This window comes from Cervus canadensis, chromosome 1 (genome assembly GCF_019320065.1).
Source record: "Cervus canadensis isolate Bull #8, Minnesota chromosome 1, ASM1932006v1, whole genome shotgun sequence".
NCBI lineage: Eukaryota > Metazoa > Chordata > Mammalia > Artiodactyla > Cervidae > Cervus > Cervus canadensis.
The window spans coordinates 123,709,030-123,731,936 of NC_057386.1; the positions used below are offsets into that span (position 1 = coordinate 123,709,030).

Consider the following 22,907-nt stretch of genomic DNA (forward strand, 5'->3'; position numbering starts at 1 on the left):
GCTCTCCATCATTTTCAGCAGACCCTTACGAAACCTCTATGGATCCAAGGAAGACAGTTCAAAAAGAACATTTTTTTTTTTTTTTTTTTTTTGCCTTTCTGCATGGCATGCAGGAGTTTAGTTCCCCTATCACGGATAGAATCGGTGCCTCCTGCAGTGGATCCTCAAGAGTCTTAACCACTGGACCACCAGGGAAATCCCGTCAAAAATATATTTTAATCCATGCTCCTCACTATAAGCAAACTAGAGGAGGGAAGAGACACTCCACCAATTGGAACAGTAGCCTTTTTGGCAACTGTTTGTCTGCTAGTCCTGAGTGTTGACAGTGGCAGGAAAAAAGCCAATAAGGGGATCTGTTCTTTCCTTCCAAAGTTATTTGCTGCTTTCTGGGAGCCCTTCAAGCCATGAGGGCTCATGCCACTCTCAGGCTTAGAACTAGCTAATTCTCTTAGACATGTTTCAGCAAATGTGGACTCTGGAGGGGAGTTGCCTGGCAGAGAATGGTTTGGAGACAGAGGCCCTCCCCACGGTCCCAGTCCAGTCAGAAGTTTTCCTCCAGCCCTGATGATGTCAGCAGATGTGAACACACCTGCTACTTTGTCTATGGAAATTTTATGGCACTCATTGTCCATTGAGACTCTTTTAGATCATTCCACTGAGTCCCACATTTATGTACCTAGTGTGTGCCAGTGTTGCGCTAGGTCCTGGGGATTCACAGTGGGAATTTATTAACTATGAACAAGGGCTTTGGTTTCTGACTGTTCCGAGTTCCAGCTCGAGCTCTGAAACTTACTAGCTGTGTGACCTTAAGCAAACAACCTAGCCTCTCTCTGTCTCACTTCATCTGTAAAATGGGTGTAACAGGAATAGTAATACTTCCTAGGATTGTCTTGGGGATTCAAAGAGAGTTTTTGACACATACAAAGAAAAGGAGTGCAGTGTTTTGTTTTGTTTTTCTCCTCTGGCAGGCTTCAGAAGATGATATTTTTTTATTTGTGTTTATGTTTTCTGTCTGGCTGGCTTACTAAATGACTCTCCATGAGAGAAAAGCCTTGTCTTTCTTGTTCACCCCTGATTCTCTCCGAGGAACAATGCCTGGCACAGAGGAGGTGCTGCATAAATGTTTGTCTGCTGAATGAATCGCTGTCTTTCATATTCCTGCTTTAACTGCCATTCCGATGATGCGCCTTGGAGGAGCCCAGGGTCTCGTGGAGAGCCAGCATGACCTTGACAGCCAGCTGTTCACAACGGTGCTGTGCATCAGCTTCGAATGTCGCCAACTGGGCTGTGTGCCCCGGGCTGACAAGTGACACTTGTTTGTCCTCTGGTGAGCAGCGTTACAGCACGGGAGGGTAAGTTGGTGACTGGGGAAAGCTGAGTGAGCAGCTGCTCCAAGCAGGGGGAACTCTGAACCTTAACGCCTCCAAGCCAGCAGTAGGGAGGCCTCGGGTCCATGTGGAAGGAGCCTGGGCCCCACCACTTCTTGGGCCCTGGGGGGACCACCGGTTTTGAGCTTGGATGCCCGGGTGGCACAATGATCTCGATGGCATTTCGGGCTGGGAATTCGTGCATTTTGTGTGCCTTGAGAAACAAAATTAATTTCTCTGGCGGGAGCAAACTGTGAAGCGCTGCAGGAAAAAAGCAGTTAAATGAAAAGGTCAGGATCCAAGAGAGCAGATGTGTTTGCTGAGTGTAACTGCACTTTCAAACCCAGCGAAGACGACACGCAACCCCCGGAGGTGGCACATTTTGGAGGGATCTCCTGGGGAGAGATTATTTGGGGAGGCTGAGAAGCCAAGGGAAATTGACCAAAGTTTTCCGGGGTATCTGCAGAACTGGGGACCCGACCGCAAAGCCAGCGAGTGCAAATTCGCCCTTCTCTTCCGGCCTCGAGCTCCGACGCGCGAAATCTGCAAATTCTCCTTTATCTGCTGCACAAGCTCGCTCATCTTCGTTCTGGCTGCAATCAGGGTAAACCGTTCCGATGATTATGTAACTTCGCGAGTTCAAGAAAGATAATCCAGAAAGAGATGATGAAATTTTTTTGAGGGTGGATTAAAAAGAATTTTTCCCCCAAATGTAAGTTACAGAGTGCACAAAAATGTGCATACAAATACCCATATTTCCACCACTCAGAAAGAATAACTTAACATTTTTATTTATCTGGGAGAGGACTTTTTAAATTAGCCATCAAGTATATCTTTCCCTTCCCCCCAAATTCTAGCAAATTTGAAGCCAAAGAGAGTCAACCTACTTCTCTTTATTATTTCACTGTTCACCTCTACCACAGATTCATCTTAAGGGGATATTCCAGGACACCCAAATTCCCTCCGTGGGCTTTTCACATGGCCAGGTCTGCAAACACGGCCGCAGTGAACAGCGTCCTGCGGAGCCCGCAACCCTCGGGTGCACAGCTGCATCTTCTCCCCCATCCCCAACTCCAGCGTGCAACTTTGCAACTCACGCTCCCACCAGAGGGCCTATTTGCTCGGCCCGTTTGGCGGAAGGATTCCGCGCGCGAGCGCATTTACTCCCAACCGTCTCCTCCCCATTCCCGCGTTCTGGCCCCGCCTCCTTTCCTCGCCCTGGCCCCGCCCCCTCCGGGTGCCCTATGGCCCATAAAGAAGTCCCGGCCGGGCCGCTGCACTCCCCCGCGCGCATTCGTGCGCCGCCCGAGGCTGGCTAAGGAGTCGGCGGCCATTTTGTTCTTCTCGTGGTTCCAGTGGGGAGAGAAGGAGGAAGCAGGGAGCGGGGCGGTTGGGGGGGACCCACCGCGGCTTCTGCCACCGCCGCCACCACCATCTCTGTGCTCGTGGCGTGGGGAAGGAGGTGTGAATCCCGGGCGCGAGCCGGCGGCGGCGCCGCTGCGGGAAGGTCGGCGGTGGGAAGGCGATGGCGGATATAGATAAACTCAACATCGACAGCATCATCCAACGGCTGCTGGAAGGTGAAGGGGGCGGCGGGCGGCCCCGGAGACTCACGGGGGAGGGGGATTTGGGAGGCCTGTTGGGCTTGCTGCGCCAAGACGAGTGAGCCCCGCGAGTTCGCCCGCGGGCCGGGGACTGTCACGGGAAGGAGGTTGCCCGGGGTTCCGCACTTGGCCCAACCCGCGGACCCTCCTGGCTCCGCTCATTCATTGCTTGAGGGTGCAGCCTTTTTCCTGGCCGTGAAATTTGAAAACTCCGCTCCCCACCCCCACGTTTCCGGTACGTTCCCCCGTGCGCCCGGCACTCCGGACCAATCTTTGGAGAATATTGGGGGCCCCAGTCCAACCTACTGAACTGCTCGTTCCGAACTTCGTGGTTCTCAGTCTTTTGGAAAGCAGTATGATGCGGATATGGATTTCACCAAGCTTGAGGGCTTCTTTCCTAGCCTGCTTGTTTTTATTTTTTTGTGAGGCTGGGGTTGAGGGCCCCGTTACTTGTTACTTGGTAACGAACCTTCATTCGCAGGGGGATGTTGAAACCCATCTTCTCCTGCCCTCCGAGATATTCTTTTTAAGTTGTTTTTATCCCGGGGAAGTCTCCGCGCTCTTTTCTGAACATGTCTCTGAATCGTGAAACCGGCAGTGATGACAGTTTCGTTAGGATCTTTCCAATGTGCCAAGCTCTGTTAAGCGCTTTGCGTTCACTGCATTTTGTTGTCTTTAGTCGCATCAGACTTTCCGATCCCATGGACTTCAGCGTGCCAGGCTTCCCTGGCCTTCACCATCTCCCGGAGCTTGCTTAAACTCATATCCATTGAGTCGGTGATGCCTTCCAACCATCTCGTCCTGTGTCGTCCGCTTCTCCTGCCTTAAGTCTTTACCAGCATCAGGGTCTTTTCTAATGAGTTGTCTCCAGTACTTTGCGTGCATCGCATAAATCAAATTAGCCATCGCTTCTAAAGCGCTTACTGTGTTGTCAGGCATTTTTTGGAGCTCTTTACACAGATTTCATGTAATACATGAGGTAGATGCTATTATTTTTTTCCTGACTAAGACCTAGAGAAGTGTAGTCACTTGACCAAGGTCACACAGTTAGTGACAGTCAAGTTTGTAAACCCAGGCAGCCAGTCATTGAAGTCACCCTATGTGTGAAAGAAGGGGGTGTCCAGTGGTTGAGCAAAGGTTAAAATAAATATTTAATTTTGACTGACCTAAAACTCCTGAGGTGTCTGGCGATTGATTTCTATTGATGTGGGAGAGGGATGAAGTTCGGATTTTAAGGAGAGACGCTGAAATAAAATCACCCCTCACCACCCCTAAATTCTAGAGCACATCTATTAATAATAACATCTAATTCCGAACTTTGAAAGAATTCAGATCCCTTTCTTGAGTGTTGGATAATGTAGATTTGGCAGAGTTTTAACTGCATTTTTGCCTTTATATTCTAAAATGTTGTTGAACTGTAAATGCTCAAAGATGGAGTCTAGCGTAAACAATTGGACAGCTCTGGTGTTAGAATTTGCAGATCTTTTAAGTCATGAGAATGAAACTTCTGAAAATATGTTTTCTTAATGTGTGTTAAGGTTTTTTCCTTTTATAGTGTCTCAAAAGAAAAACTCATTAAATGAGCCCATGAAATGTCACTGCCATTGTGGGTGAAAACCTTGTTCATTCAATACCTGGCATTTATTAGAAGAATCACACTTTTAATATTAGTTAATATAGTTCTTTGGTTTATGTGAGGCAGCAGTGGGTCAGAAACGGATTAAAACAATTTGCTGTAAGAAAAGAACTTAAATTTTTTTCATTCAAAAATTGTAAATTAGCTTCTGCATGTCTACGCAGGGACATGTGTGGCAAGTTAAGAGTGGGCTTTATTTCTTTGAGAAAGCTGGAAAAAATGGAAGCTGTGGATTAGAAACAATTTTAAGATTAGTTAAGTCTTAGTTGTGGAGTCGCCCGTAACTCTTCATACAACATCTTGTTAATTTTAATCTTATTTTTTTAATTGTGCTAAGAAATTTGTGCTGATTAACCTGGATCATTTACAGTGAGATCAGTCATTATTTCTTAATAGTTTCTATACATGCTATATTGGAAAACCAGATTTTTTTAACATTTCGTTTTTTTCATTGAAATTAGTAAAGCAGTGCGTTTTCATTCTTTGGGAATAAACTAGCTGCTCAACATTCTTAATGTTTTTTTTTTTTCCTCATCAATGTTAAATTGGCAGAGAAACTATTGAAAATGATCTATTGAAGATATATATATGTATATCTTTCCAAGGTAGAAAATGCTGATAAGTTTTGTGATTTTTTTTTTTTTGTAGCGCCTCACAAAGTTTCTCCTCTGAAAATTTTCATTAAGAGTTAAGTATATCTAAAGATGGAGGGAATGTGAGTTTTATGACCTTGTTGGAATTTTTTACATGTTCGGAATTGTCTCTTTTAAGGTGGAGGACTGTACAAGCTAGTTGAGAAGTAGCTCAGTGATAGTACTAAAAAGACCATTCAAAAGTGAAGTCTTATCTAACGAAACACCATGCTTTAGCTTTTAGTCATTACAGCTTTGCAGTTCTTTTCTACTCTTACCTTGGGAAAATCCCAAGGACGGAGGAACCTGGTAGGCTACAGTCCATGGGGTCGCAAAGAGTTGGACACGACTGAGCGACTTCACTAAGGAGGCAGCATTCTGCCACCCACCTGGGAAGGTCTGCCTTGCAGGTGATAAAACCCTGAGATTGTCGCTCTCGTGTTATTCATGTTCACTTGCTTAAATAACTGCACCGTAAAACTTCGGATTTAGAGAATAAATCAGCTGCTGATTTGTCTGGTAGTCCTACTGTGTTGGAGAAAAGTGAGATTAGAGGCAGATTAGCTTTGTAAGTGATCTCATACAGAGAATGATTGATGGCTAGCCATTTTCTTGCAAAGCAGACAGTTGTAACTTCACATCCTGCTTTGAGGGAAGCATCTCACCTCTGAAGATGGCGGTTGTCAAACTGCAGGACTGTGTCAGGCTCTGCACAATTGCTTGATTTGCATTAGTGATTTAAATATGACTTCTGTCCTGGCCCTCAGACAACATTTACGAATTTAATCCTCTAATTTGTAAAAGTAATCCCTGTGTTTAGCTTTTTGATGTGAAATGAAACATGTTTGTATTGTAATGTTTAAAAAAGACAGTGGTCCCTGGTCCTGAAGATAATAAAGGACAAACATAATGGCACAAGAAAAAAATTCTTAAAATGCTGACCAAGGAAGACAAAAATAATCTTTCTTAAAGAATGAGTTTACACGTCAGATCATTTTAACAGTTAGACGCTTTTCTTGCGATCAGTGATCATAGGGCATTTTGTTGATAAAGACAGTAATCGTAAACTTGTGTGTTACTAATACCCTTAATTTCCAAGAAGCCTGTATTGTGAGGACCTCCCCCTCCCCTCCCACATGTCAATTGTATGCTGCATTCTCTCCTACAAGTAAGACCAGAAAGGTCTTAGGCTGTGATCTGCCACTTGCACCAACCCTAATCCAAGCTGGGGAAGGATTATTCTCTGTGCCCGCAGTGCCCCCTCGCCTGTCGGTAGCAGGAGGAAGCAGTGAAGTCTAACAGGATGGCGTGTGTCATTTTGTGGTGCTTGAGGGAATGTAAGCCGCGGGAGCAGGCAGGCATTCCTCCTCCAAGCTGGGGGAATGGATGCCAGGCTGCACCGTGCAATAACAGCACATCCACGGTAGAGGTGGGTGAGGTTGTTCCGTATCAGTGAAACTGCGGTCACGTGCCATTGCTGTTCAGTCTGCCTGAGTAGGTGAGGGTTACTGATCTTGAAGCAGGGAGATGATATACAGACTTGGTCATTTCATTCAATTTACTCTCGAGGATGTTAGTAGACCTTGAAGACTGGAATGTGAAGGAGATAATATCCTGATACGAATCACTGTGTAAATGAGGAAACTGGAAAGTCTTAATTCAAGAACAATTTACAGAATTCTGGGGCAAATTTTTTTATGTTTTAGGATCAGACCACTGTATCCAAACCATGTAAGAATAGATGATTTACTTAATGGTCTTGATGTTTTATCTGAAATCTCCAATTTTACCTCCCCTGGGGCTTACTGGCATCCCTCATCTAGAGGAGATTGTCTGTTACTGGTATTAAGGTTTATGAAAATGCCACTCAGTACAAATGTAGGGTCAGATGTCAAGTCTCATCAAGCGTAGGTGGTTAGACTGTAGAGAGTTAAAGATTTTTCAATAAATTGTCTTCACTCTAGGTGTGGAAAACTCAAGGTTCTTCACTGAGAGCAATAGACAGTGTTTTGCAGCTACATCCTGATTTCTATATATGCCTTGAGAAAATTGGTGTCACCTTTAAATGCCCAAAGTATCACACCAGCAGTTAGCAAAGTCAAGGCGGGGAGAGGGTGGCTTAGAAATTCAAATGGCCAAAAAGTGGGCATCTTCCTGCTGGTGACTTTGCAGGAAACTGAATGGTTCTTGAGTAACATTTTTGTGGCTTACAGTTTTTGTAGAAAAGACCTCAGTTGTTTGTGGGAAAGTTTTGATGTTACAGATCCTCACTGTTTTTTGTTTGTTTTGGTTTGAGGTTTTGTTTTCCTAAATTTGTCAAATGTTGTGAGGTTATTGATTGTCACTAAAATAAATATAATGTGGCATATTGTTAAGATTACCACCTTTTTAATAGGATTATCTTATTAGCAAAATCTCTGTTGACTTATTTTTATACTGGTTGTGCCAATTTTAGTTTTAAAACTTGATTATAATTGAGCTGAGGCTTTTTGGTAGGTATGCTATTCCTTTTCTATGATCTTCTTTCAACAGTTAAGGGGCAAGAATACATGCTTATCCCTCATAAGTAATCCCAAAGTAGTCTTAAGTTATTTCAAGTTTTTATCAGTTTGTTTACTATAAAATTGCATAGGAGTTTTTATCATGTGCTCATGTGAATGATTTGCCAGATAAATAAATGATGATAAAAGTTAGAACAGAACAGTCTTTGCTGGTAACAGCCATGATGCAGTTTTCTGAATCTGCCATTTTATTTTAGCCAGATAAAAGCTTTTACTCTAAAGTTGCACATTTGGGAATTCCCTGGCCATCCACTGGTTAGTAGGACTCCAAGCTGTCTCTGTTGAGGGCAATCCCTGGTCAGGGAACTAAGATCCCGCAAGCCTCAAAATGCTGCAAAGAAAAAAAGAGAAATCACGTGCCTAAGACCTGAGTTGACCATTTTAATGTATCAGTCACTAACCTATATATGTCCGCTGTGCCTACTGATTTTATTTCCATACAATACCTAGCACCTGCACTTATGAGAAACATTCTACCTGGAAAATGAAATTCTTTTTTGTTGGAATATTTTGGATCTCATTGGCAATTGTTGAAGTAACTTTATACGACGTGCGGGTTTGTCTTACCTTCTGAATCCTCTACTAGAATGTAAACCTCTCAAGAAAAGGGACAAAGTTCTTGTCTCAAGTAGATTGCATCATTTAATTTTTAATGCTTCCTGTTTGTAAGGATGCCTTATGATTTTTATATCTCATATCAAATTTTTCTTAAGCATCAATGACTGTATAGAGGTTCAGTAGTTTGTCCTATAAAATCTCTTGGTTTAGAAGTATAATGAAAACAAATTCTTTCCTTTTTAACTTTTTCATCTTTGTTATTGCTTATGAACTTATAAAATGGCAAAAACAGTTGTATGCTAGTTTACTTGCTTTCATTGTTTTCTTACTAAGTTTCTAAGTTAATGCCATATATTTTAAACATATTTTGAAGATGAAGAACAAATTCTTAAATGCGAGGGTGATCTGGTGGAAGCACCATTTCAGAGCTAGAGTCAGTTGGGGCCTGGTGTCCTCCTTACAAGCTCTGTGACCTTGGACCACGTCACTGAGCCTCTTCCAGCCTGTAACACAGAGAAGTGCCAGTGGCTGACTTCACGGGATTGTTGTATTGAATGGCCCTGTAGTCAGTAAAGCGTCCTAGTGCAGCAGTGCCCGGCACATGGGAAGTGCTCCATAGGTGTCAGCTGCAATAGTACCTGATTCTGTGTGATGGACACTGAAAACAGTGAAGTAGGTTTTTTATGCTGTCAGCTAATTGGCCATCTCTAAGAAATGCCTGCTGTGTTCACTCAGGCTGCCAAAACCCATTTTGAAATCTTTATTTTCTGTTAGATACATTTTTAAGAGTAATCCTAAATTTTCACAACTAGAAAAATACTCTAGTATAAGAATGATACTATTGCTTTGTAATTTGAAAACAGACAGGTTTTGAGTACCTACCACGTACTGGCTGTGGGCATGTACACTGCAGGGCTAGTGGTATGGTCCTGAGGTTTACATTCTACCAGGATGAATAGATGGACGCGAACTGGCAATTATAATACAGAGTGTGTGCTGGTCAGTGTTGGGAGAGCATTTCAGAAAACATAAAGCCGGCTTGTTAAGGGGAGAGAAGATGGCTAAGAGGGGTTTTCCAGAGTGAGGTGATATCTAAGCAGTCTCGAAAGATGAGCAGGTATTTGCCGGTTGGTAGATGGTTTTGATGGAGTTTCTGTTTATATAGTTTTAGTTCTTGAGCTAATTGTTGGGAATTTAAGAAGCTTTGTGACTGTGTTTTTAATGAGCACTGTTTAGATATAAACTAAATCTTGATTTGTTCAAGAATTGTATTTAATCCTCAGTCCACATTAGGAACACTTTAAATTGTTAGTGTTGCATGGAGCTCTGCCAGGTACTGTGTGATGACCTAGAGGGGTGGGATGAGGCTGGGCGGGTGGGAGGAGGTAAGTGTATACCTATTGCTGATTCATAGTATTGTACAGCAGAAACTAGCACAACATTGTAAGCAGTTATCCAATTAAAAATAAATTTTAAAAAGTTGTTAGTATTGTTCTTAATCTCTGCTCTGATACTTTGGGGACAATCAGATTAAGAAAACTAAAATTATCATGAACTATGTCTAAAGGTTGTAGTGGGAAGCCTCCAAACCAGTAAAATGTGCATTAGCAGCATTGATTTAATCTGATAGTATTCATATTAAATTATGACTTGAGTTCCCTATAGGTGTAAGTCTTCTAAAAGACTTCCCTTACAAATGTGGGCCTCTGCTGAAAAAGATTCCCTTTGAAACCAGAAGCATTTAGGAATCCCCTAGCCAAAAATAAAAGTTTCCTGTTGGGCAGTCTGCCCAACCTTCTTGCTGACTTGTGGCAAAATCACTAATGATTGGGGTTTTCTGGCCAGTAAAGCAATGATCCCACTATCTTTCCACTGGGAGGGTTTCTTGTGTTCTCTCCTATGTGTATGTCTAGAAAGAAAAAATTACTTTGGTTCTGGAAAAAAGTTGTTTTGTTTCACAAACAACTCAGTAGCTCTTGTATTGTGTATGTGTCCGTTTACTGTAGTCCCTCAAAGATTATCCTTACTATGCTTTCTCTTTAGTCGCTTCTTTAATATTTTAGTCGTTTAATATTTGATCAGAATGAGACTGGTGGTCACTTAGTTCAGTTACGTGTATGTTTTGGAGTCCAAAGAGGTGATTTGCTCAAGACTGAAACCAGTACAGAAACCTTGCTTCTAGTTGCCAGTCCAATACACTCAACATTTTTTTTTTGCTGTACCCTCTTAAGAGTTTGACTCTTCCTCCTTGTCATCCTTTCTTATTTATTGTCTTTCATTGAAAAAAATAACACCTTTCCATTTCTGCTCAGCTTGTTACCTCAGAGAATTTCATTTCAGTGGCTATTCAGTCTGAAGGAGGGCTTCCCCTAAGACAGTATTTTTCACATTTGGGCACAGCCCGATTTAATGGGGAAAAAAAATACTCAGCAGATACCAGGGTTTTTTTAACTTGCAGTTTTTATTACTCTGTAATGTTACTTAGATATTTACAGAACAAAGCTAGATACAAACCAGTTAAACATATTGCTCTTGTTTAGCATTAGGCTAGATGATTTTGAATTTGAATATAAAGCCTTCAAACCTGATAAAGTTTAAATTGACAATATTGATTTAATCTGCTTATATTGGGTTTAATGGTGGAAGGATGTAGGCTTAGTTCTGTACTTGGTCTGGTTCTGTGTTTTTGCTTCAGTTCTAGTTCAGAGAGTGCCTCCTTTCATGAATCTTTTGTATAAAATAAGTGTTAAGTTTTTTTTTCTTTTTATAAAATAAGTGTTAAGATTTTTATTGCGACCTGATGATAATCAGTCCCCATATTTAACCAGACCCTGGCACTTCATAAGGGGCTTCCCTGGTGGCTCCCCGGTGACTCAGACGGTAAAGAATCTGCCTGCGATGCAGGAGACCCAGGTTTGATGCCTGGGTTGGGACGATCCCCTGGAGAAGGGAATGGCAACCCACTCCAGTATTCTTGCCTGGAGAATCCCATGGACAGAGTGGTCTGGTGGGCTGCAGTCCGTGGGGCTGCTGAGAGTCAGACAGGACTTAGAGACTGAGGAGCAACAGCAGCCGCTTCATAACTGTAAAATTAAGGTAAAGTTAGTAATGCAGTGCTGCTTGTTATTTATTACCCTGGAGAAGGAAATGGCAACCCACTCAGGTATTGTTGCCTGGAAAATCCCATGGACAGAGGAGCCTGGCAGGCTGCAGTCCACGGGCTTGCAAAAGGATTGGGCACAACTTGATGACCAAACAACAGGCAGTGCAGTGCTGTTTGTTATATATTTAATTAATAACTCTCTAATCTGTTGCAACTAGAGTCAAAACAGAATTTCATTTCTTACTGCTACCTAGCTGCTGATAAATGAATTATTATAAGTCCAGAGGATATCTTGTGCTTCACTTTGATAGTGAGTAGAACCCAAGTGCTCTGATGTGATGTGTGCTGTGCCATGATCTCGTCCTCCTTTTTCTCAAGTTTTACCTGTTCCAATTACTAGGAAACCTTTCTCACAGCACACACTGACATCCTTTGCCCTGTATAGACATGAGTGTATTCACAAATTCAGGCCTAGAAAGTTGCATAGCAAAATACCCACAACAAGCATACACTGTGTTTTAATGAAAAACAGCACAGTAAATTTTTTTCATAAGATAAATCTGGGACCATGGAGAGAGACCTGTGTCCTTTGAAAAACACTGATTGGGACGGGGGAGATCCTGAGCATTTCCAATCATATTTTAAAACAAGGAATTGTTAGAACTGACTCAGCAGCATGACAGTCTCTAAGACCTCCTGCTTTACAAATACTAGTTCATTTATAAGGCTGGAGAAGAGAAGATGACGGGAGGCAAAAAGAGCTGATCTGGTGAGAGGGCTGTAGGTGAACAAGGCCAATTGTTAAGTGTCCTGAAAATAAAGCCTAGTCAGAAAGTAGTTAAACTGTTTTTGTCTCCTCTTTATTTAAAGCTTGTGCCTTTTCATATATGTTTAATTTTTATATGAAATCTTACTTTGACTTCACTTGACTAAATTGGGCTTTTTCCTCCCCCTACAGTGAGAGGGTCCAAGCCTGGTAAAAATGTCCAGCTACAGGAGAATGAAATCAGAGGACTGTGCTTAAAGTCCCGAGAGATCTTTCTCAGTCAGCCTATCCTGCTAGAACTTGAAGCACCACTCAAGATATGTGGTAAGTTTTGGTGCACTGTTACCTTTGGTTATGTGATTAATTGACTGAGTCAAGGGTATATATAAATGGTATATAGATGATGTTATGTTAGCCAATAGAATCATGTACTATTTATGAATAACCTAGAATTACATTATATAATTGTAGCTTTAGAATAAATACCTCTAATGGACCTAGTTTACTTAGATGTGCTTCAAAATTGCTTAAAATTATTTTGCTAAAGAAATACAAACATTGCAGAAGAAAGGAACAGAAACAGAATGGAGAGCTAAGAAAAGGCCAGAACCTATATATAAGCTTAAAGCAAAGGAAAATACTCTTCGGCATTATCTAGCAGGTAGACCTTGAAAGCCAGATGTATTGGTGGGTGTAGTGTGTGTGTACCTTTGTTCACATGGGGTCAGGGCTTGTTAAGAGTGCATCACTTCTGCTGGCACGGTCCCTAGAGACTGAGCTGTTGGGTATCTGATATTGATCAGCCAGCCTGAAAGGGAAACCGTGTTACTTGGCAGGAAGGCCTGCCTAGCCATTAATAATCCGTTCTGCAAAATAAATTATTAATTACTTGAGTTTTGTGTATGATTCTGATATACACATAGACTTAAAATTTTCACTAAGCTTTGTTGGACTAAATACTACACAACAGTGGAAATTAGTTTTATGTGCGTGGTTTGAACTATACGAATGAAGACACTGTGTAATAAAAATTCTTGCTTCTAGGTGATATCCATGGGCAATACTATGATTTGCTTCGACTTTTTGAGTATGGTGGTTTCCCGCCAGAAAGCAATTACCTGTTTCTTGGGGACTATGTGGACAGGGGAAAACAATCACTGGAGACTATCTGCCTCTTGTTGGCTTACAAAATCAAATATCCCGAGAATTTTTTTCTTCTCAGAGGAAACCACGAATGTGCCAGCATCAATAGAATATATGGATTTTATGATGAATGTAAGTACTTTCTACAGGAAGATTTACTTATATTGAGATACGTGGTCATAAACTGAACATGTTTCTGTTAGGATTTGTGAGAACTTACATGTAGTGTTGTCATTTTTCATGCTTACTATTTTGTTAACTAGTTTTTGTCCTGGCTTCTTTCTTGTGGTAAAAAAAATTAACATTCGTTACAGTATGATAATGTCCTGGATTCTTGTATGATGTGATGATTAGATTAGGAAATGGTGATAACAGTGGTGATTTCTTTTAAGGTAATTGTTGTGAATAGTTGCAGATAATTTAATTTTTAGTACAACTCTGAGAACCTGTCCGAATAGATAGCTTTGTTTCTGATAACTTTATTGAGATAAAATTTCATCCATTTTAAGTGTACAGTTGAGTGAATTAAACTGATAGAATTACGTAGCCATCACCACAGTCCTATGTAAGCACTCAGCTACTTTCTGTTTCTATAGGTTTGCCTCTTCTAGACGTTGCATATAAGTGGAAACTTGGAATATACAAATAAGTTTTGTAATTTGTAATATAGTTCTTTTTCATTTAGCACATCCACACCCAAGAAAAACAGTACTCACTATCTGAAATTGTGCTGAAAGGAGAAAACAGGGCAGCAAGGGGGAGCTAATTAAAAGTATTTGTATAATTTATACATTGTTTGACCCATTTTGAAGGTGCACTTTGAGTTGATAATTGACAGGAGCAAGATTCCCAAAGCCTTGAAAATAATCAGTTTCGGTGGAGTTTTTATTGATGCTGCTGTTTAACTAACTATAAATTAAAAAAAAATTTTTTTTTAATCCTTATCTCCATCTTCCTTTTGTATTCATCATTTCTGTGAGTGGGAGTGGTTAAGGAATTTGAATTACTAGCACTTGCCAGTATAATTATAACAAGACTGGTTTTGTCTCTGGCTGTACCATAGACTATAATCATAACCTACAGTCTCTCAAGGTGTGGTGTTATTCCATCTCAGTTTCATTTAGATCTGTTCATCTAGTTTATTGGTTAGAAGTACATTGCTAGAAAGATTACCTTCATAAACTTAGTCCTCGTACTCACAGCCTCTCCCTTGACTGTATGTATGTACGTAGTCCAAGACCCAGCTCATAAGATGAGGTAGGAGAAAATTGACGATACTTCAGTAAAATTGGAGGAAAAAAAAGAATGAGGTGGGCGACTGGGACAACTTGAGTTGGGCAAGAAAGATATTTGATATTGACAATGAGTCTTATCAGAGAAGTGCTAGTAAGGCAGTCACTATTTAGGTAATGAAATGAGAGGCAGAGAATTTTATAACATTGTGTTTTAGAAATTTGTTACAGGTACTGCTGTTTAGAACAGTTTGCTTTTTACATAGCAGTTAGCCAATATTTTGATGTTTTATTTGATAAAGTTCAAATTCACATGATTTGTTGTGATATACTTCCTAGTGTGTTGGCTACATCATTTTTGGTTTCTTTTTTATTAGAAGCCTTAATGATTTAGAAGGTCAGCATTGATTAGTATTAATTTTGACTCTTTGTCTTCAAGACTCATGTAATGAATGACCTTGTACGCCAACTTTCCCCTCTCCCATCAGGCAGGTATAGTTTGCCACCCAGTCTGTGGGCCTGAAAGTATCCTGACATAGGTGGCTTTCAGTGGATGGTTTACCAACTTAAAACATTGATAATTTTGTTAAAATTATACTATATTGAAAATTTTTATTCAAATTTACATTTCCATGAAGGAATTTAAAAACCAGTGCTTAACGTGATAGACTTATTTCCTAAGTGTAACAAGCATTCTGTGCTACCATTTCCTCCATTCCCCCTGCCCATGTTATTTTTTTTTTAATTTATTTATTTATTTTCATTTATTTTTATTAGTTGGAGGCTAATTACTTTACAGTATTGTAGTGGTTTTTGCCATACGTTGACATGAATCAGCCATGGATTTACATGTGTTCCCCATCCTGAGCCCCCCTCCCACCTCCCTCCCCATCCCATCCCTCTGGGTCATCCCAGTGCACCAGCCCCGAGCACTTGTCTCATGCATCCAACCTGGACTGCCCCTGCCCATGTTATGACTGTAGTCCTGGAAAAGCTGAGGTATCTGTTGGATAAAATGTGAATGTATGTTACACTTTTCTGATGCCAGGGCTGTCTGGTCTGTAGTAATAGGAAGCTGCATTAGGGGTTCTGGCTCGGAATCTGAGGATTTGGAAGCTTGAAGAGACCTTGGCAGTTATCCAGGAATCCTTCTGCAGCCAGATGCTCCTGGCGCTCTGAGGTGGCCTTAGCGGGGAAATGTAGAGAGGAAAGAAAGCAGCAGCCCGGGGACTGAGTTAATAAGATGCTCAGGCAGCAAGAGGAAGAATCTTAATTTTTGATGAAGAAGCCGACAGAGTGAGTTGTGAGTTGTTCTTGGTTGCCTTTGGAAATAGGAACCCACCTATGGTTTGAGAGTGGACAGAACAGACTATATTGCAAACAGAGTTGGTGCTATTAAATAATTGTTGAGGCTTAATGATAATCCTTAGTCAGTATATCTGGAATTCTGTTTTCAGACCTTCTATGGAATTTTAAAATAGTGCATATGAAACTATAAGCTGTTGCTTATAAATCACACATCTCTTAAATATTACATATATCTAATTCTCTCTTTTTTAATAAAAGCATAGTTTTTTAATATTGCCTTGGAGGACTTATCCTGAGAGTATGTACCTGCAGAACACCAGTCTCTTGTTTAACCATCCCAAAATTTTCACAGGTAAAAGAAGATATAACATTAAACTATGGAAAACTTTCACAGACTGCTTTAACTGTTTACCGATAGCAGCCATCGTGGATGAGAAAATATTCTGCTGTCATGGAGGTATGTGTGCTGATTTTAATTGCACGTAGATTTGGATTCTTCTAAAGAGTATATACTTTGACATTGATGAATTAACATTCGGATGACTTCCTCTGTGAGGCGACTCTCCTGTACTGCTGTGTTACACCAGGAGGCCACTCTGGCACATCCAGGATCATCCAGATTCAAGTCCAGAGTATGCAGTTGATTTGTTACAGAGAACTCTAGGCTCTGTAACAGCCTTGAAAATAGAGTAGGAAGTATTCTCAAATGTAAAGTAAACAGTGAAGATCTTCTAGGATACTGAAAATGTGAATATACTTTCCCTTGAACTGTTTTTGATCCTTTCCTTTCAGAAATTTCTCTGACTTAGATGTTAAAAGTTATTTTGCTTGGTGGTTAGGTACTTTATATGATGTAATTAAAATAGTAATTGCAAAGAGGATATCTTTTCATCTGTGTCAGAAGTTAGACAACCATCAAAAAGCCAGCTCAACTATATTTTAATAAAACCACTATCCTTGCCCTCTTTATGTATTTATATACTGGTTTTGGTAGAGTTGGACATGTGATTTCTAAAGTCAGATTGAGAGCCAGTTACATCTGAGCTGGTTTGACTTTACAGTCCTTGGCCAGTGCAGGTTTCCTAGAAAGCTTCATCACCTGAGTGTCTGCATCTTCTACGCCCAGTCACTACAAGTAGTCATGAGGGTGCTCTGAATGTTGAAGTAACTTTCCTTGTCCTGTTCAGGCACACACTGCCCCACAAATTATTGCATGTGACAAGTTCCAGTCCCCCCCCACCCGCCCCTTTTTAACAAAAGCTAATAAGATAACCAAAGATTTCATGAAAGTTTTTGTAAGTCATTGAGTCTCTCTGTAGAGAAAGGGAAATGTTAAAGTGCTAACTTCCCTCTTAAAATTCTGTTTTCTTCCATTTTGATTTTTTTTTTTTACCCTCATTTAATAGGTTTATCACCAGATCTTCAATCTATGGAGCAGATTCGGCGAATTATGCGACCAACTGATGTACCAGATCAAGGTCTTCTTTGTGATCTTTTGTGGTCTGACCCCGATAAAGATGTCTTAGGCTGGGGTGAAAATGACAGAGGAGTGTCCTTCACATTTGGTGCAGAAGTGGTTGCAAAATTTCTCCATAAGCATGATTTGGATCTTATATGTAGAGCCCATCAGGTATTGATTTTGAATTTTACATGTACACTTAAGAGCATGTGTGTGAGCACAGATTCTCCTTGTTGATTTTGGTGGGTAGGTATTGCTTATTTATACAAAATGTCTCTGGAAGTGACCTACAGGATATCAGGCTCAATGGGAAACTGAAGAGTGGTTTTACTCACCTAAAATTTGCACCTATTCACATTGAAAACATTTTCTCTCCAAGGTGGTTGAAGATGGATATGAATTTTTTGCAAAGAGGCAGTTGGTCACTCTGTTTTCTGCGCCCAATTATTGTGGAGAGTTTGACAATGCAGGTGCCATGATGAGTGTGGACGAAACACTAATGTGTTCTTTTCAGGTAGAGGATGTTTTCCGCATTCCTTCCTTTTATTGTGTCTGCATTTTATTGATTTTTTAAAAAGTGCTAATTTCTGCCTATATTCATTTATGTAGAGTAGACTGAAAATTTTTATTTTCCCTTAATTGGTGTTCTAGTTTAGTAATGAGTGAATTCCTTTTAAAGGAGTGAAATGATTGTAGAACTTTTGCCCCAAGTATTGAATTTAACTTAAAATCATGGTACATTACTGTAAGTCTAAAGCTACAGTGTTGGTACAATGTTCAGCTAAAATTAAATCACCACTTGCACATGAAAATAGTACTTACTGCCATGTGCCAGATGTGCCATGCGATTACTCAGTTCTCCCACCACGTCTCTGTTCCTAAAAAACCTCTGTTGATTGACCATGACATCATTTGGCCTTCACTTGGCACAAAAGAATCATTTACACATAGTTCAGTTCAGTCGCGTCCGACTCTTTGCGACCCCATGAATCACAGCACGCCAGGCCTCCCTGTCCATCACCAACTCCCAGAGTTTACTCAAACTCATGTCCATCAAATCAGTGATACCATCCAGCCATCTCATCCTCTGTCGTTCCCTTCTCCTCCTGCCCCCAATCCCTCCCAGCATCAGGGTCTTTTCCAATGAGTCAACAGTTGTCATGAGGTGGCCAAAGTATTGGAGTTTCAGCTTCAGCATCAGTCCTTCCAGTGAACACCCAGGACTGATCTCCTTTAGGATGGACTGGTTGTCACGTAAAAGTGAAGTCACTCAGTCGTGTCCGACTCTTTGTGACCCCATGAACTGTAGTCTACTGGGGTCCTCCGTCCATGGGATTTTCCAGGCAAGAATACTGGATTGGGTTGCCATTTCCTTCTCCAAGTCACATAAAGCCTACTGCAATTTTTTTCTCATTCAGTCACTATGATTAAACTTACATGACTTCAGGCTCACCCAATCATAAACAAAAACACAGCCACTGAAGTCAAATCATCAGTTAACTGAATTAAAACAAGTGGTTGTTTTTTTTTTTTTTTTTAATTATCAGGGAGTTCTTGCAACCCCCAGAGATTATGACATGATCCCCTAGGGGTTTGAGAAACACTGTTCTAAAGAACTTTACCCCCTGTGTCAGAAGGGATACCTAAAGGTGTGACTTCAAAAAACTGTCATTTTATCCAGAGGCGAAACAATTTGTTCAGATCATATATCATAGCAGTTCATAAGAGTATTTATTACCAAAATGTTTGTCAGCTTGGTTTGTATTAATATGCCAGTGGAGCCTTCAAAGTTGTTGGGGCAATTTTAAACAAAAAAACTTTCTGAACAAAAGATTTGAGTGAAATGTAAGACTTGATGTTAAGTGTATTTCCTAAAACGCATTGTCTTCTGAATCTTTGCAGATTTTAAAGCCTGCAGAGAAAAAGAAGCCAAATGCCACGAGACCCGTCACACCTCCAAGGGGTATGATCACAAAGCAAGCAAAGAAATAGATGTCATTTTGATACTGCCTAGTTGGGACTTGTAACATATAGTACATAACCTTCATTTTTAAAACTGTAATGTGTATTGGTCAGCTTGCTCAAATAGTGTTTGTGGGGCTCCCCCTTCCATTTTTGACTTAATGAATGGTATTTGCTGGTTATAACAGCAAATGATAGATTCTCCACTCCCAAGGAAAAATGTTTTGTTTAGTTCCCTGTTCCTTTTACAAACAACATTAATGATGGTGTTAAAGCTGTACACTCAGGACAGTGTCCCCTGTCTAAGGGGTGAGTGTACAACTGATCTTTTTTTAATTCAGTAGAGCCCATGAATAATGTAAATGCTCCTTTTCTTTAGGATATAAAGAGAGCCCTAGGGTGCTCAATCTGTACATGTTATTGTCATAAAATGCATACTGTTGGATACAAACCACTGTGAACTTTTTTGTTTCAAAGGGATTGCTTTTTTTTTTTTCCTCTCGTTGTCTTACCATGTACAAACTAGTTTTTATAGCTATCAACATTAGGAGTAACTTTCAACTTTGCCAGCATCACTGGTATGTATATTTAATTAAAGCACACTTTCCCCTACAGTATACCTAAAATGACGATTAAAGCCATTATTTTAAATGTTTGTGACTCTTTTCCTGAAGCCAAAGTTTCTGTTGAAATATATATTGACACTCCCCTAAGTAAGTACAAGGTGGCATGGTTGTGTACACCTGTCACCTTTATGGGGATTCAAAAACAGGTTTTTGAGTTTGAATAGCAGTTAGTAACATAGTGCTGTTTAAGCTATTAATGATTAAAGTTAATTACATTTTGTACGATTTCCATATAGTCTATTCATTAAGTAATCTTTTTACAGTTACATCAGGCCTGAACCCGTCCATTCAGAAAGCTTCAAATTATAGAAACAATACTGTTCTATACGAGTGACCGATTATGCATTCTTTGGCCTACATTCTTTATTCTGCGATGAAGTTGAGGCTTATAAGTCAAAACAAAGGAACTAACTTACTATCCACCAGTTTATACAGAACTCACAGTATCTATGACTTTTTTAAACTAAGATCTGTTTAAAAGAAATCTGTTTCAACAGATGACCGTGTACAATACCATGTGGTGAAAATTAATTCAGACTTATTAAATGATGAACTTGTTAAATCCTCTCAGTGTCAGTTTGTCAGCACAACACACACAGGAGAACTGTTGATGGAGTATTGAATAGATTTTAATGAATAAATTGCTCTGGAAACCACGCAGTTTCAATTTGGATTTGTCTTCCTTCAAATAGTCTGTCTTCCAGAGATGGATTGTAATATGGATGCTCATTCTTCAAATTCTTATTGGATATAACTAAGTTTCTGAAGTAGAGAGATGAGATTGAACTATATTGGGAGGTGTGGGACTTGGTGAGTTGTGTGACATCATCTGTATCCATATTTTTTGTCTGAGTTTATTTGAACTTGGCAATAAAATTCAAGAGCTACTTTTTAAATTATTCTAAGTCAACCACCAGTGTTTTTATACACAAACCTTTGCTCTTTTCTCTTCCCTAATTCATGTGAAACACAATGTTGTGTCCTACATTTTTCACAAGTGTGTTGAATGCATATTCATTTCTCTGGTACATTAAAAGTGGATGGAGAGCATGTTATTTGAAAAGCACATTCTTCTATCAAAAACTGGTTGTCTCTTAGGGAGTTGGAAGAGGACCACCTAGTGGGGATTGTTTGAACCAACATTTGCTTGTGGGAGAAAAGAGCATAGTTTGTACTGTGAGCCCTGGCCCTGAGGCAACGGCCGTGTCCGTGCCCCAGTGTGCTCTTGGGTGACCTCGTGACTTCTAGCTCCTTCCAGCTCCTTCCTGCTCTACATTTGTGACAAATTGAGAGTTTGCTTATTCTACTTAAGATATTCTCCCAGGTCTCTAATGGAAGAAGATGAACAACAAGTTGTATCAGTTTCATGAATCTGTAATCTGTGCCTTGGACGTTATCAATTGTATCACTTCCAGGACTTCAAAATCCTATAAGATTGTAGAATTGAGCCATTTGTAACCCATTGGGCTTGGGTTATAAAGTGTGGAGTGTAGTTCGTAGTCTCAAAATTCTTCTGAAAAGAAACACAGCACTGGTTAAGTAGAGAACAAAATCAACCTTTGGTTTTAGGACATGAGATCTTAGGAGAGACTCAGATAACTTGAACTTAGTATGTGAAGACACAACTTCAGATTTTGCCTTGTAGATCCCAGTCTGCACTAACCTTACTCTCTCATTCGTCCTTATCGCCATGTGCAGCTCAGGGAACCATCTGCCTTTTTACAGAATCAAGATCCCGGCTCCTCCTAGCTATGTGATTTGAGTGCGTGACTTAAATGCAGTGTCCCTAGCTATAAAAACAGGGACAATATCTAATATCTCTCTCACAGCGAATCACTAAATGAAGTAATGAGATCTGTTCAGAAGAATGCCTGACTCAGTATTCAGTAAATATTTACTATTTGTTACCTTATAATTAGTCCCAGTTGTTTCTTACGTTTGAATATCTCAATTGGCTGAGTTCTAAGAACCATCTGCCTTTTGTGTGTAGCCCCTATTAGGACCTGATACTGAGCCATGGCTAGCTAAGCATTTCTGAGCAGTGATTGCATACAGGATAGATATTTTCAGCAAATATGAAAGAAATAACTAGGAAATGAAGTTGTTGCAATTATTAGTGTAATTTTTTCCATTCTAGTTTTAAGTGGTTATAAAGTATTTCAGCTCTCAAGATGACAACACCATTACAGAACCATTCAGATAGATAGGTATTGCCATCCTTATTTAACATGATACACATGTTATACAGGATATGATATACATCCAAATAGTTAACATGATACTGTTTGAACTCATATCACAGAAATAACTGATAGGTATCTTCTGTACTACACTTGCCCACATCAAATATATCATCTTGTTTTTCAAGCCCCTTGATTTAAGACTAGAGGCTTTTAAAAGTAACATACACACATGGAGTATGAGGCATGGGAGCTGAGGACAAATGAATGCTAATTCATGAAGGCACAGGATTTAGGCTGGTGGGAAAGAGGAGAACCTGCGGTTCCCAATGTGGAGCTATGATGAAAAGTTGAAAGAACACTCAGTTTGTGCGAAAGTGAAGATGTAGATCAGCCAGTACGACTACAGCAAGGTGAGCATCTTGGTACCCAGGTAAGACAAAAGAGCCATTGTAGGGAGGTGCTGCATGGAAAATGTTAGGTTTATTTTGACAGAAACAGACCCTCCAGGTAAGGGATCTCATCATCGTAGCATGAATGTAGTAGAAGAGAAGGTAAAACTGGTGGTTGGCATGAGGGCAAAGAATGCTTTGTTCATGTCTGGTTACAATAGAAGATACTAAAAAATGCTCCTTCAAAAATAGAGAAGGGGCCCCTAGGGCTCAGTGGTAAAGAATCTAGCTGACAGTGCACGGGATGTGGGTTCCATCCCTGGTCTGGGAAGATCCCACATTCCCTGGAGCAACTAAGCCTGGAAACTGCAGCTGCTG

General features: G+C 40.4%; 1 protein-coding gene across 1 annotated transcript; it reads left to right on the forward strand.

Moving 5' to 3' along the window:
- Window positions 1-2,496: 2,496 nt before the first annotated feature.
- Window positions 2,497-20,614, forward strand: PPP1CC (protein phosphatase 1 catalytic subunit gamma). Its single transcript, XM_043440758.1, has 8 exons — window positions 2,497-2,947; window positions 12,420-12,551; window positions 13,272-13,502; window positions 16,263-16,367; window positions 17,317-17,540; window positions 17,749-17,883; window positions 19,272-19,332; window positions 20,221-20,614. The coding sequence occupies exons 1-8, from the start codon at window positions 2,893-2,895 to the stop codon at window positions 20,289-20,291; spliced, it is 1,014 nt and encodes a 337-aa protein (XP_043296693.1). The 5' UTR covers window positions 2,497-2,892; the 3' UTR covers window positions 20,292-20,614.
- Window positions 20,615-22,907: the final 2,293 nt, after the last annotated feature.

Coding starts and splice junctions, on each gene's coding strand:
- PPP1CC (XM_043440758.1), top strand. CDS start 2,893: ATGGCGGATATAGATAAACTCAACATCGACAGCATCATCCAACGGCTG. Junction 2,948..12,419: donor CATCCAACGGCTGCTGGAAG/GTGAAGGGGGCG, acceptor CTCCCCCTACAG/TGAGAGGGTCCAAGCCTGGT. Junction 13,503..16,262: donor ATATGGATTTTATGATGAAT/GTAAGTACTTTC, acceptor AAATTTTCACAG/GTAAAAGAAGATATAACATT.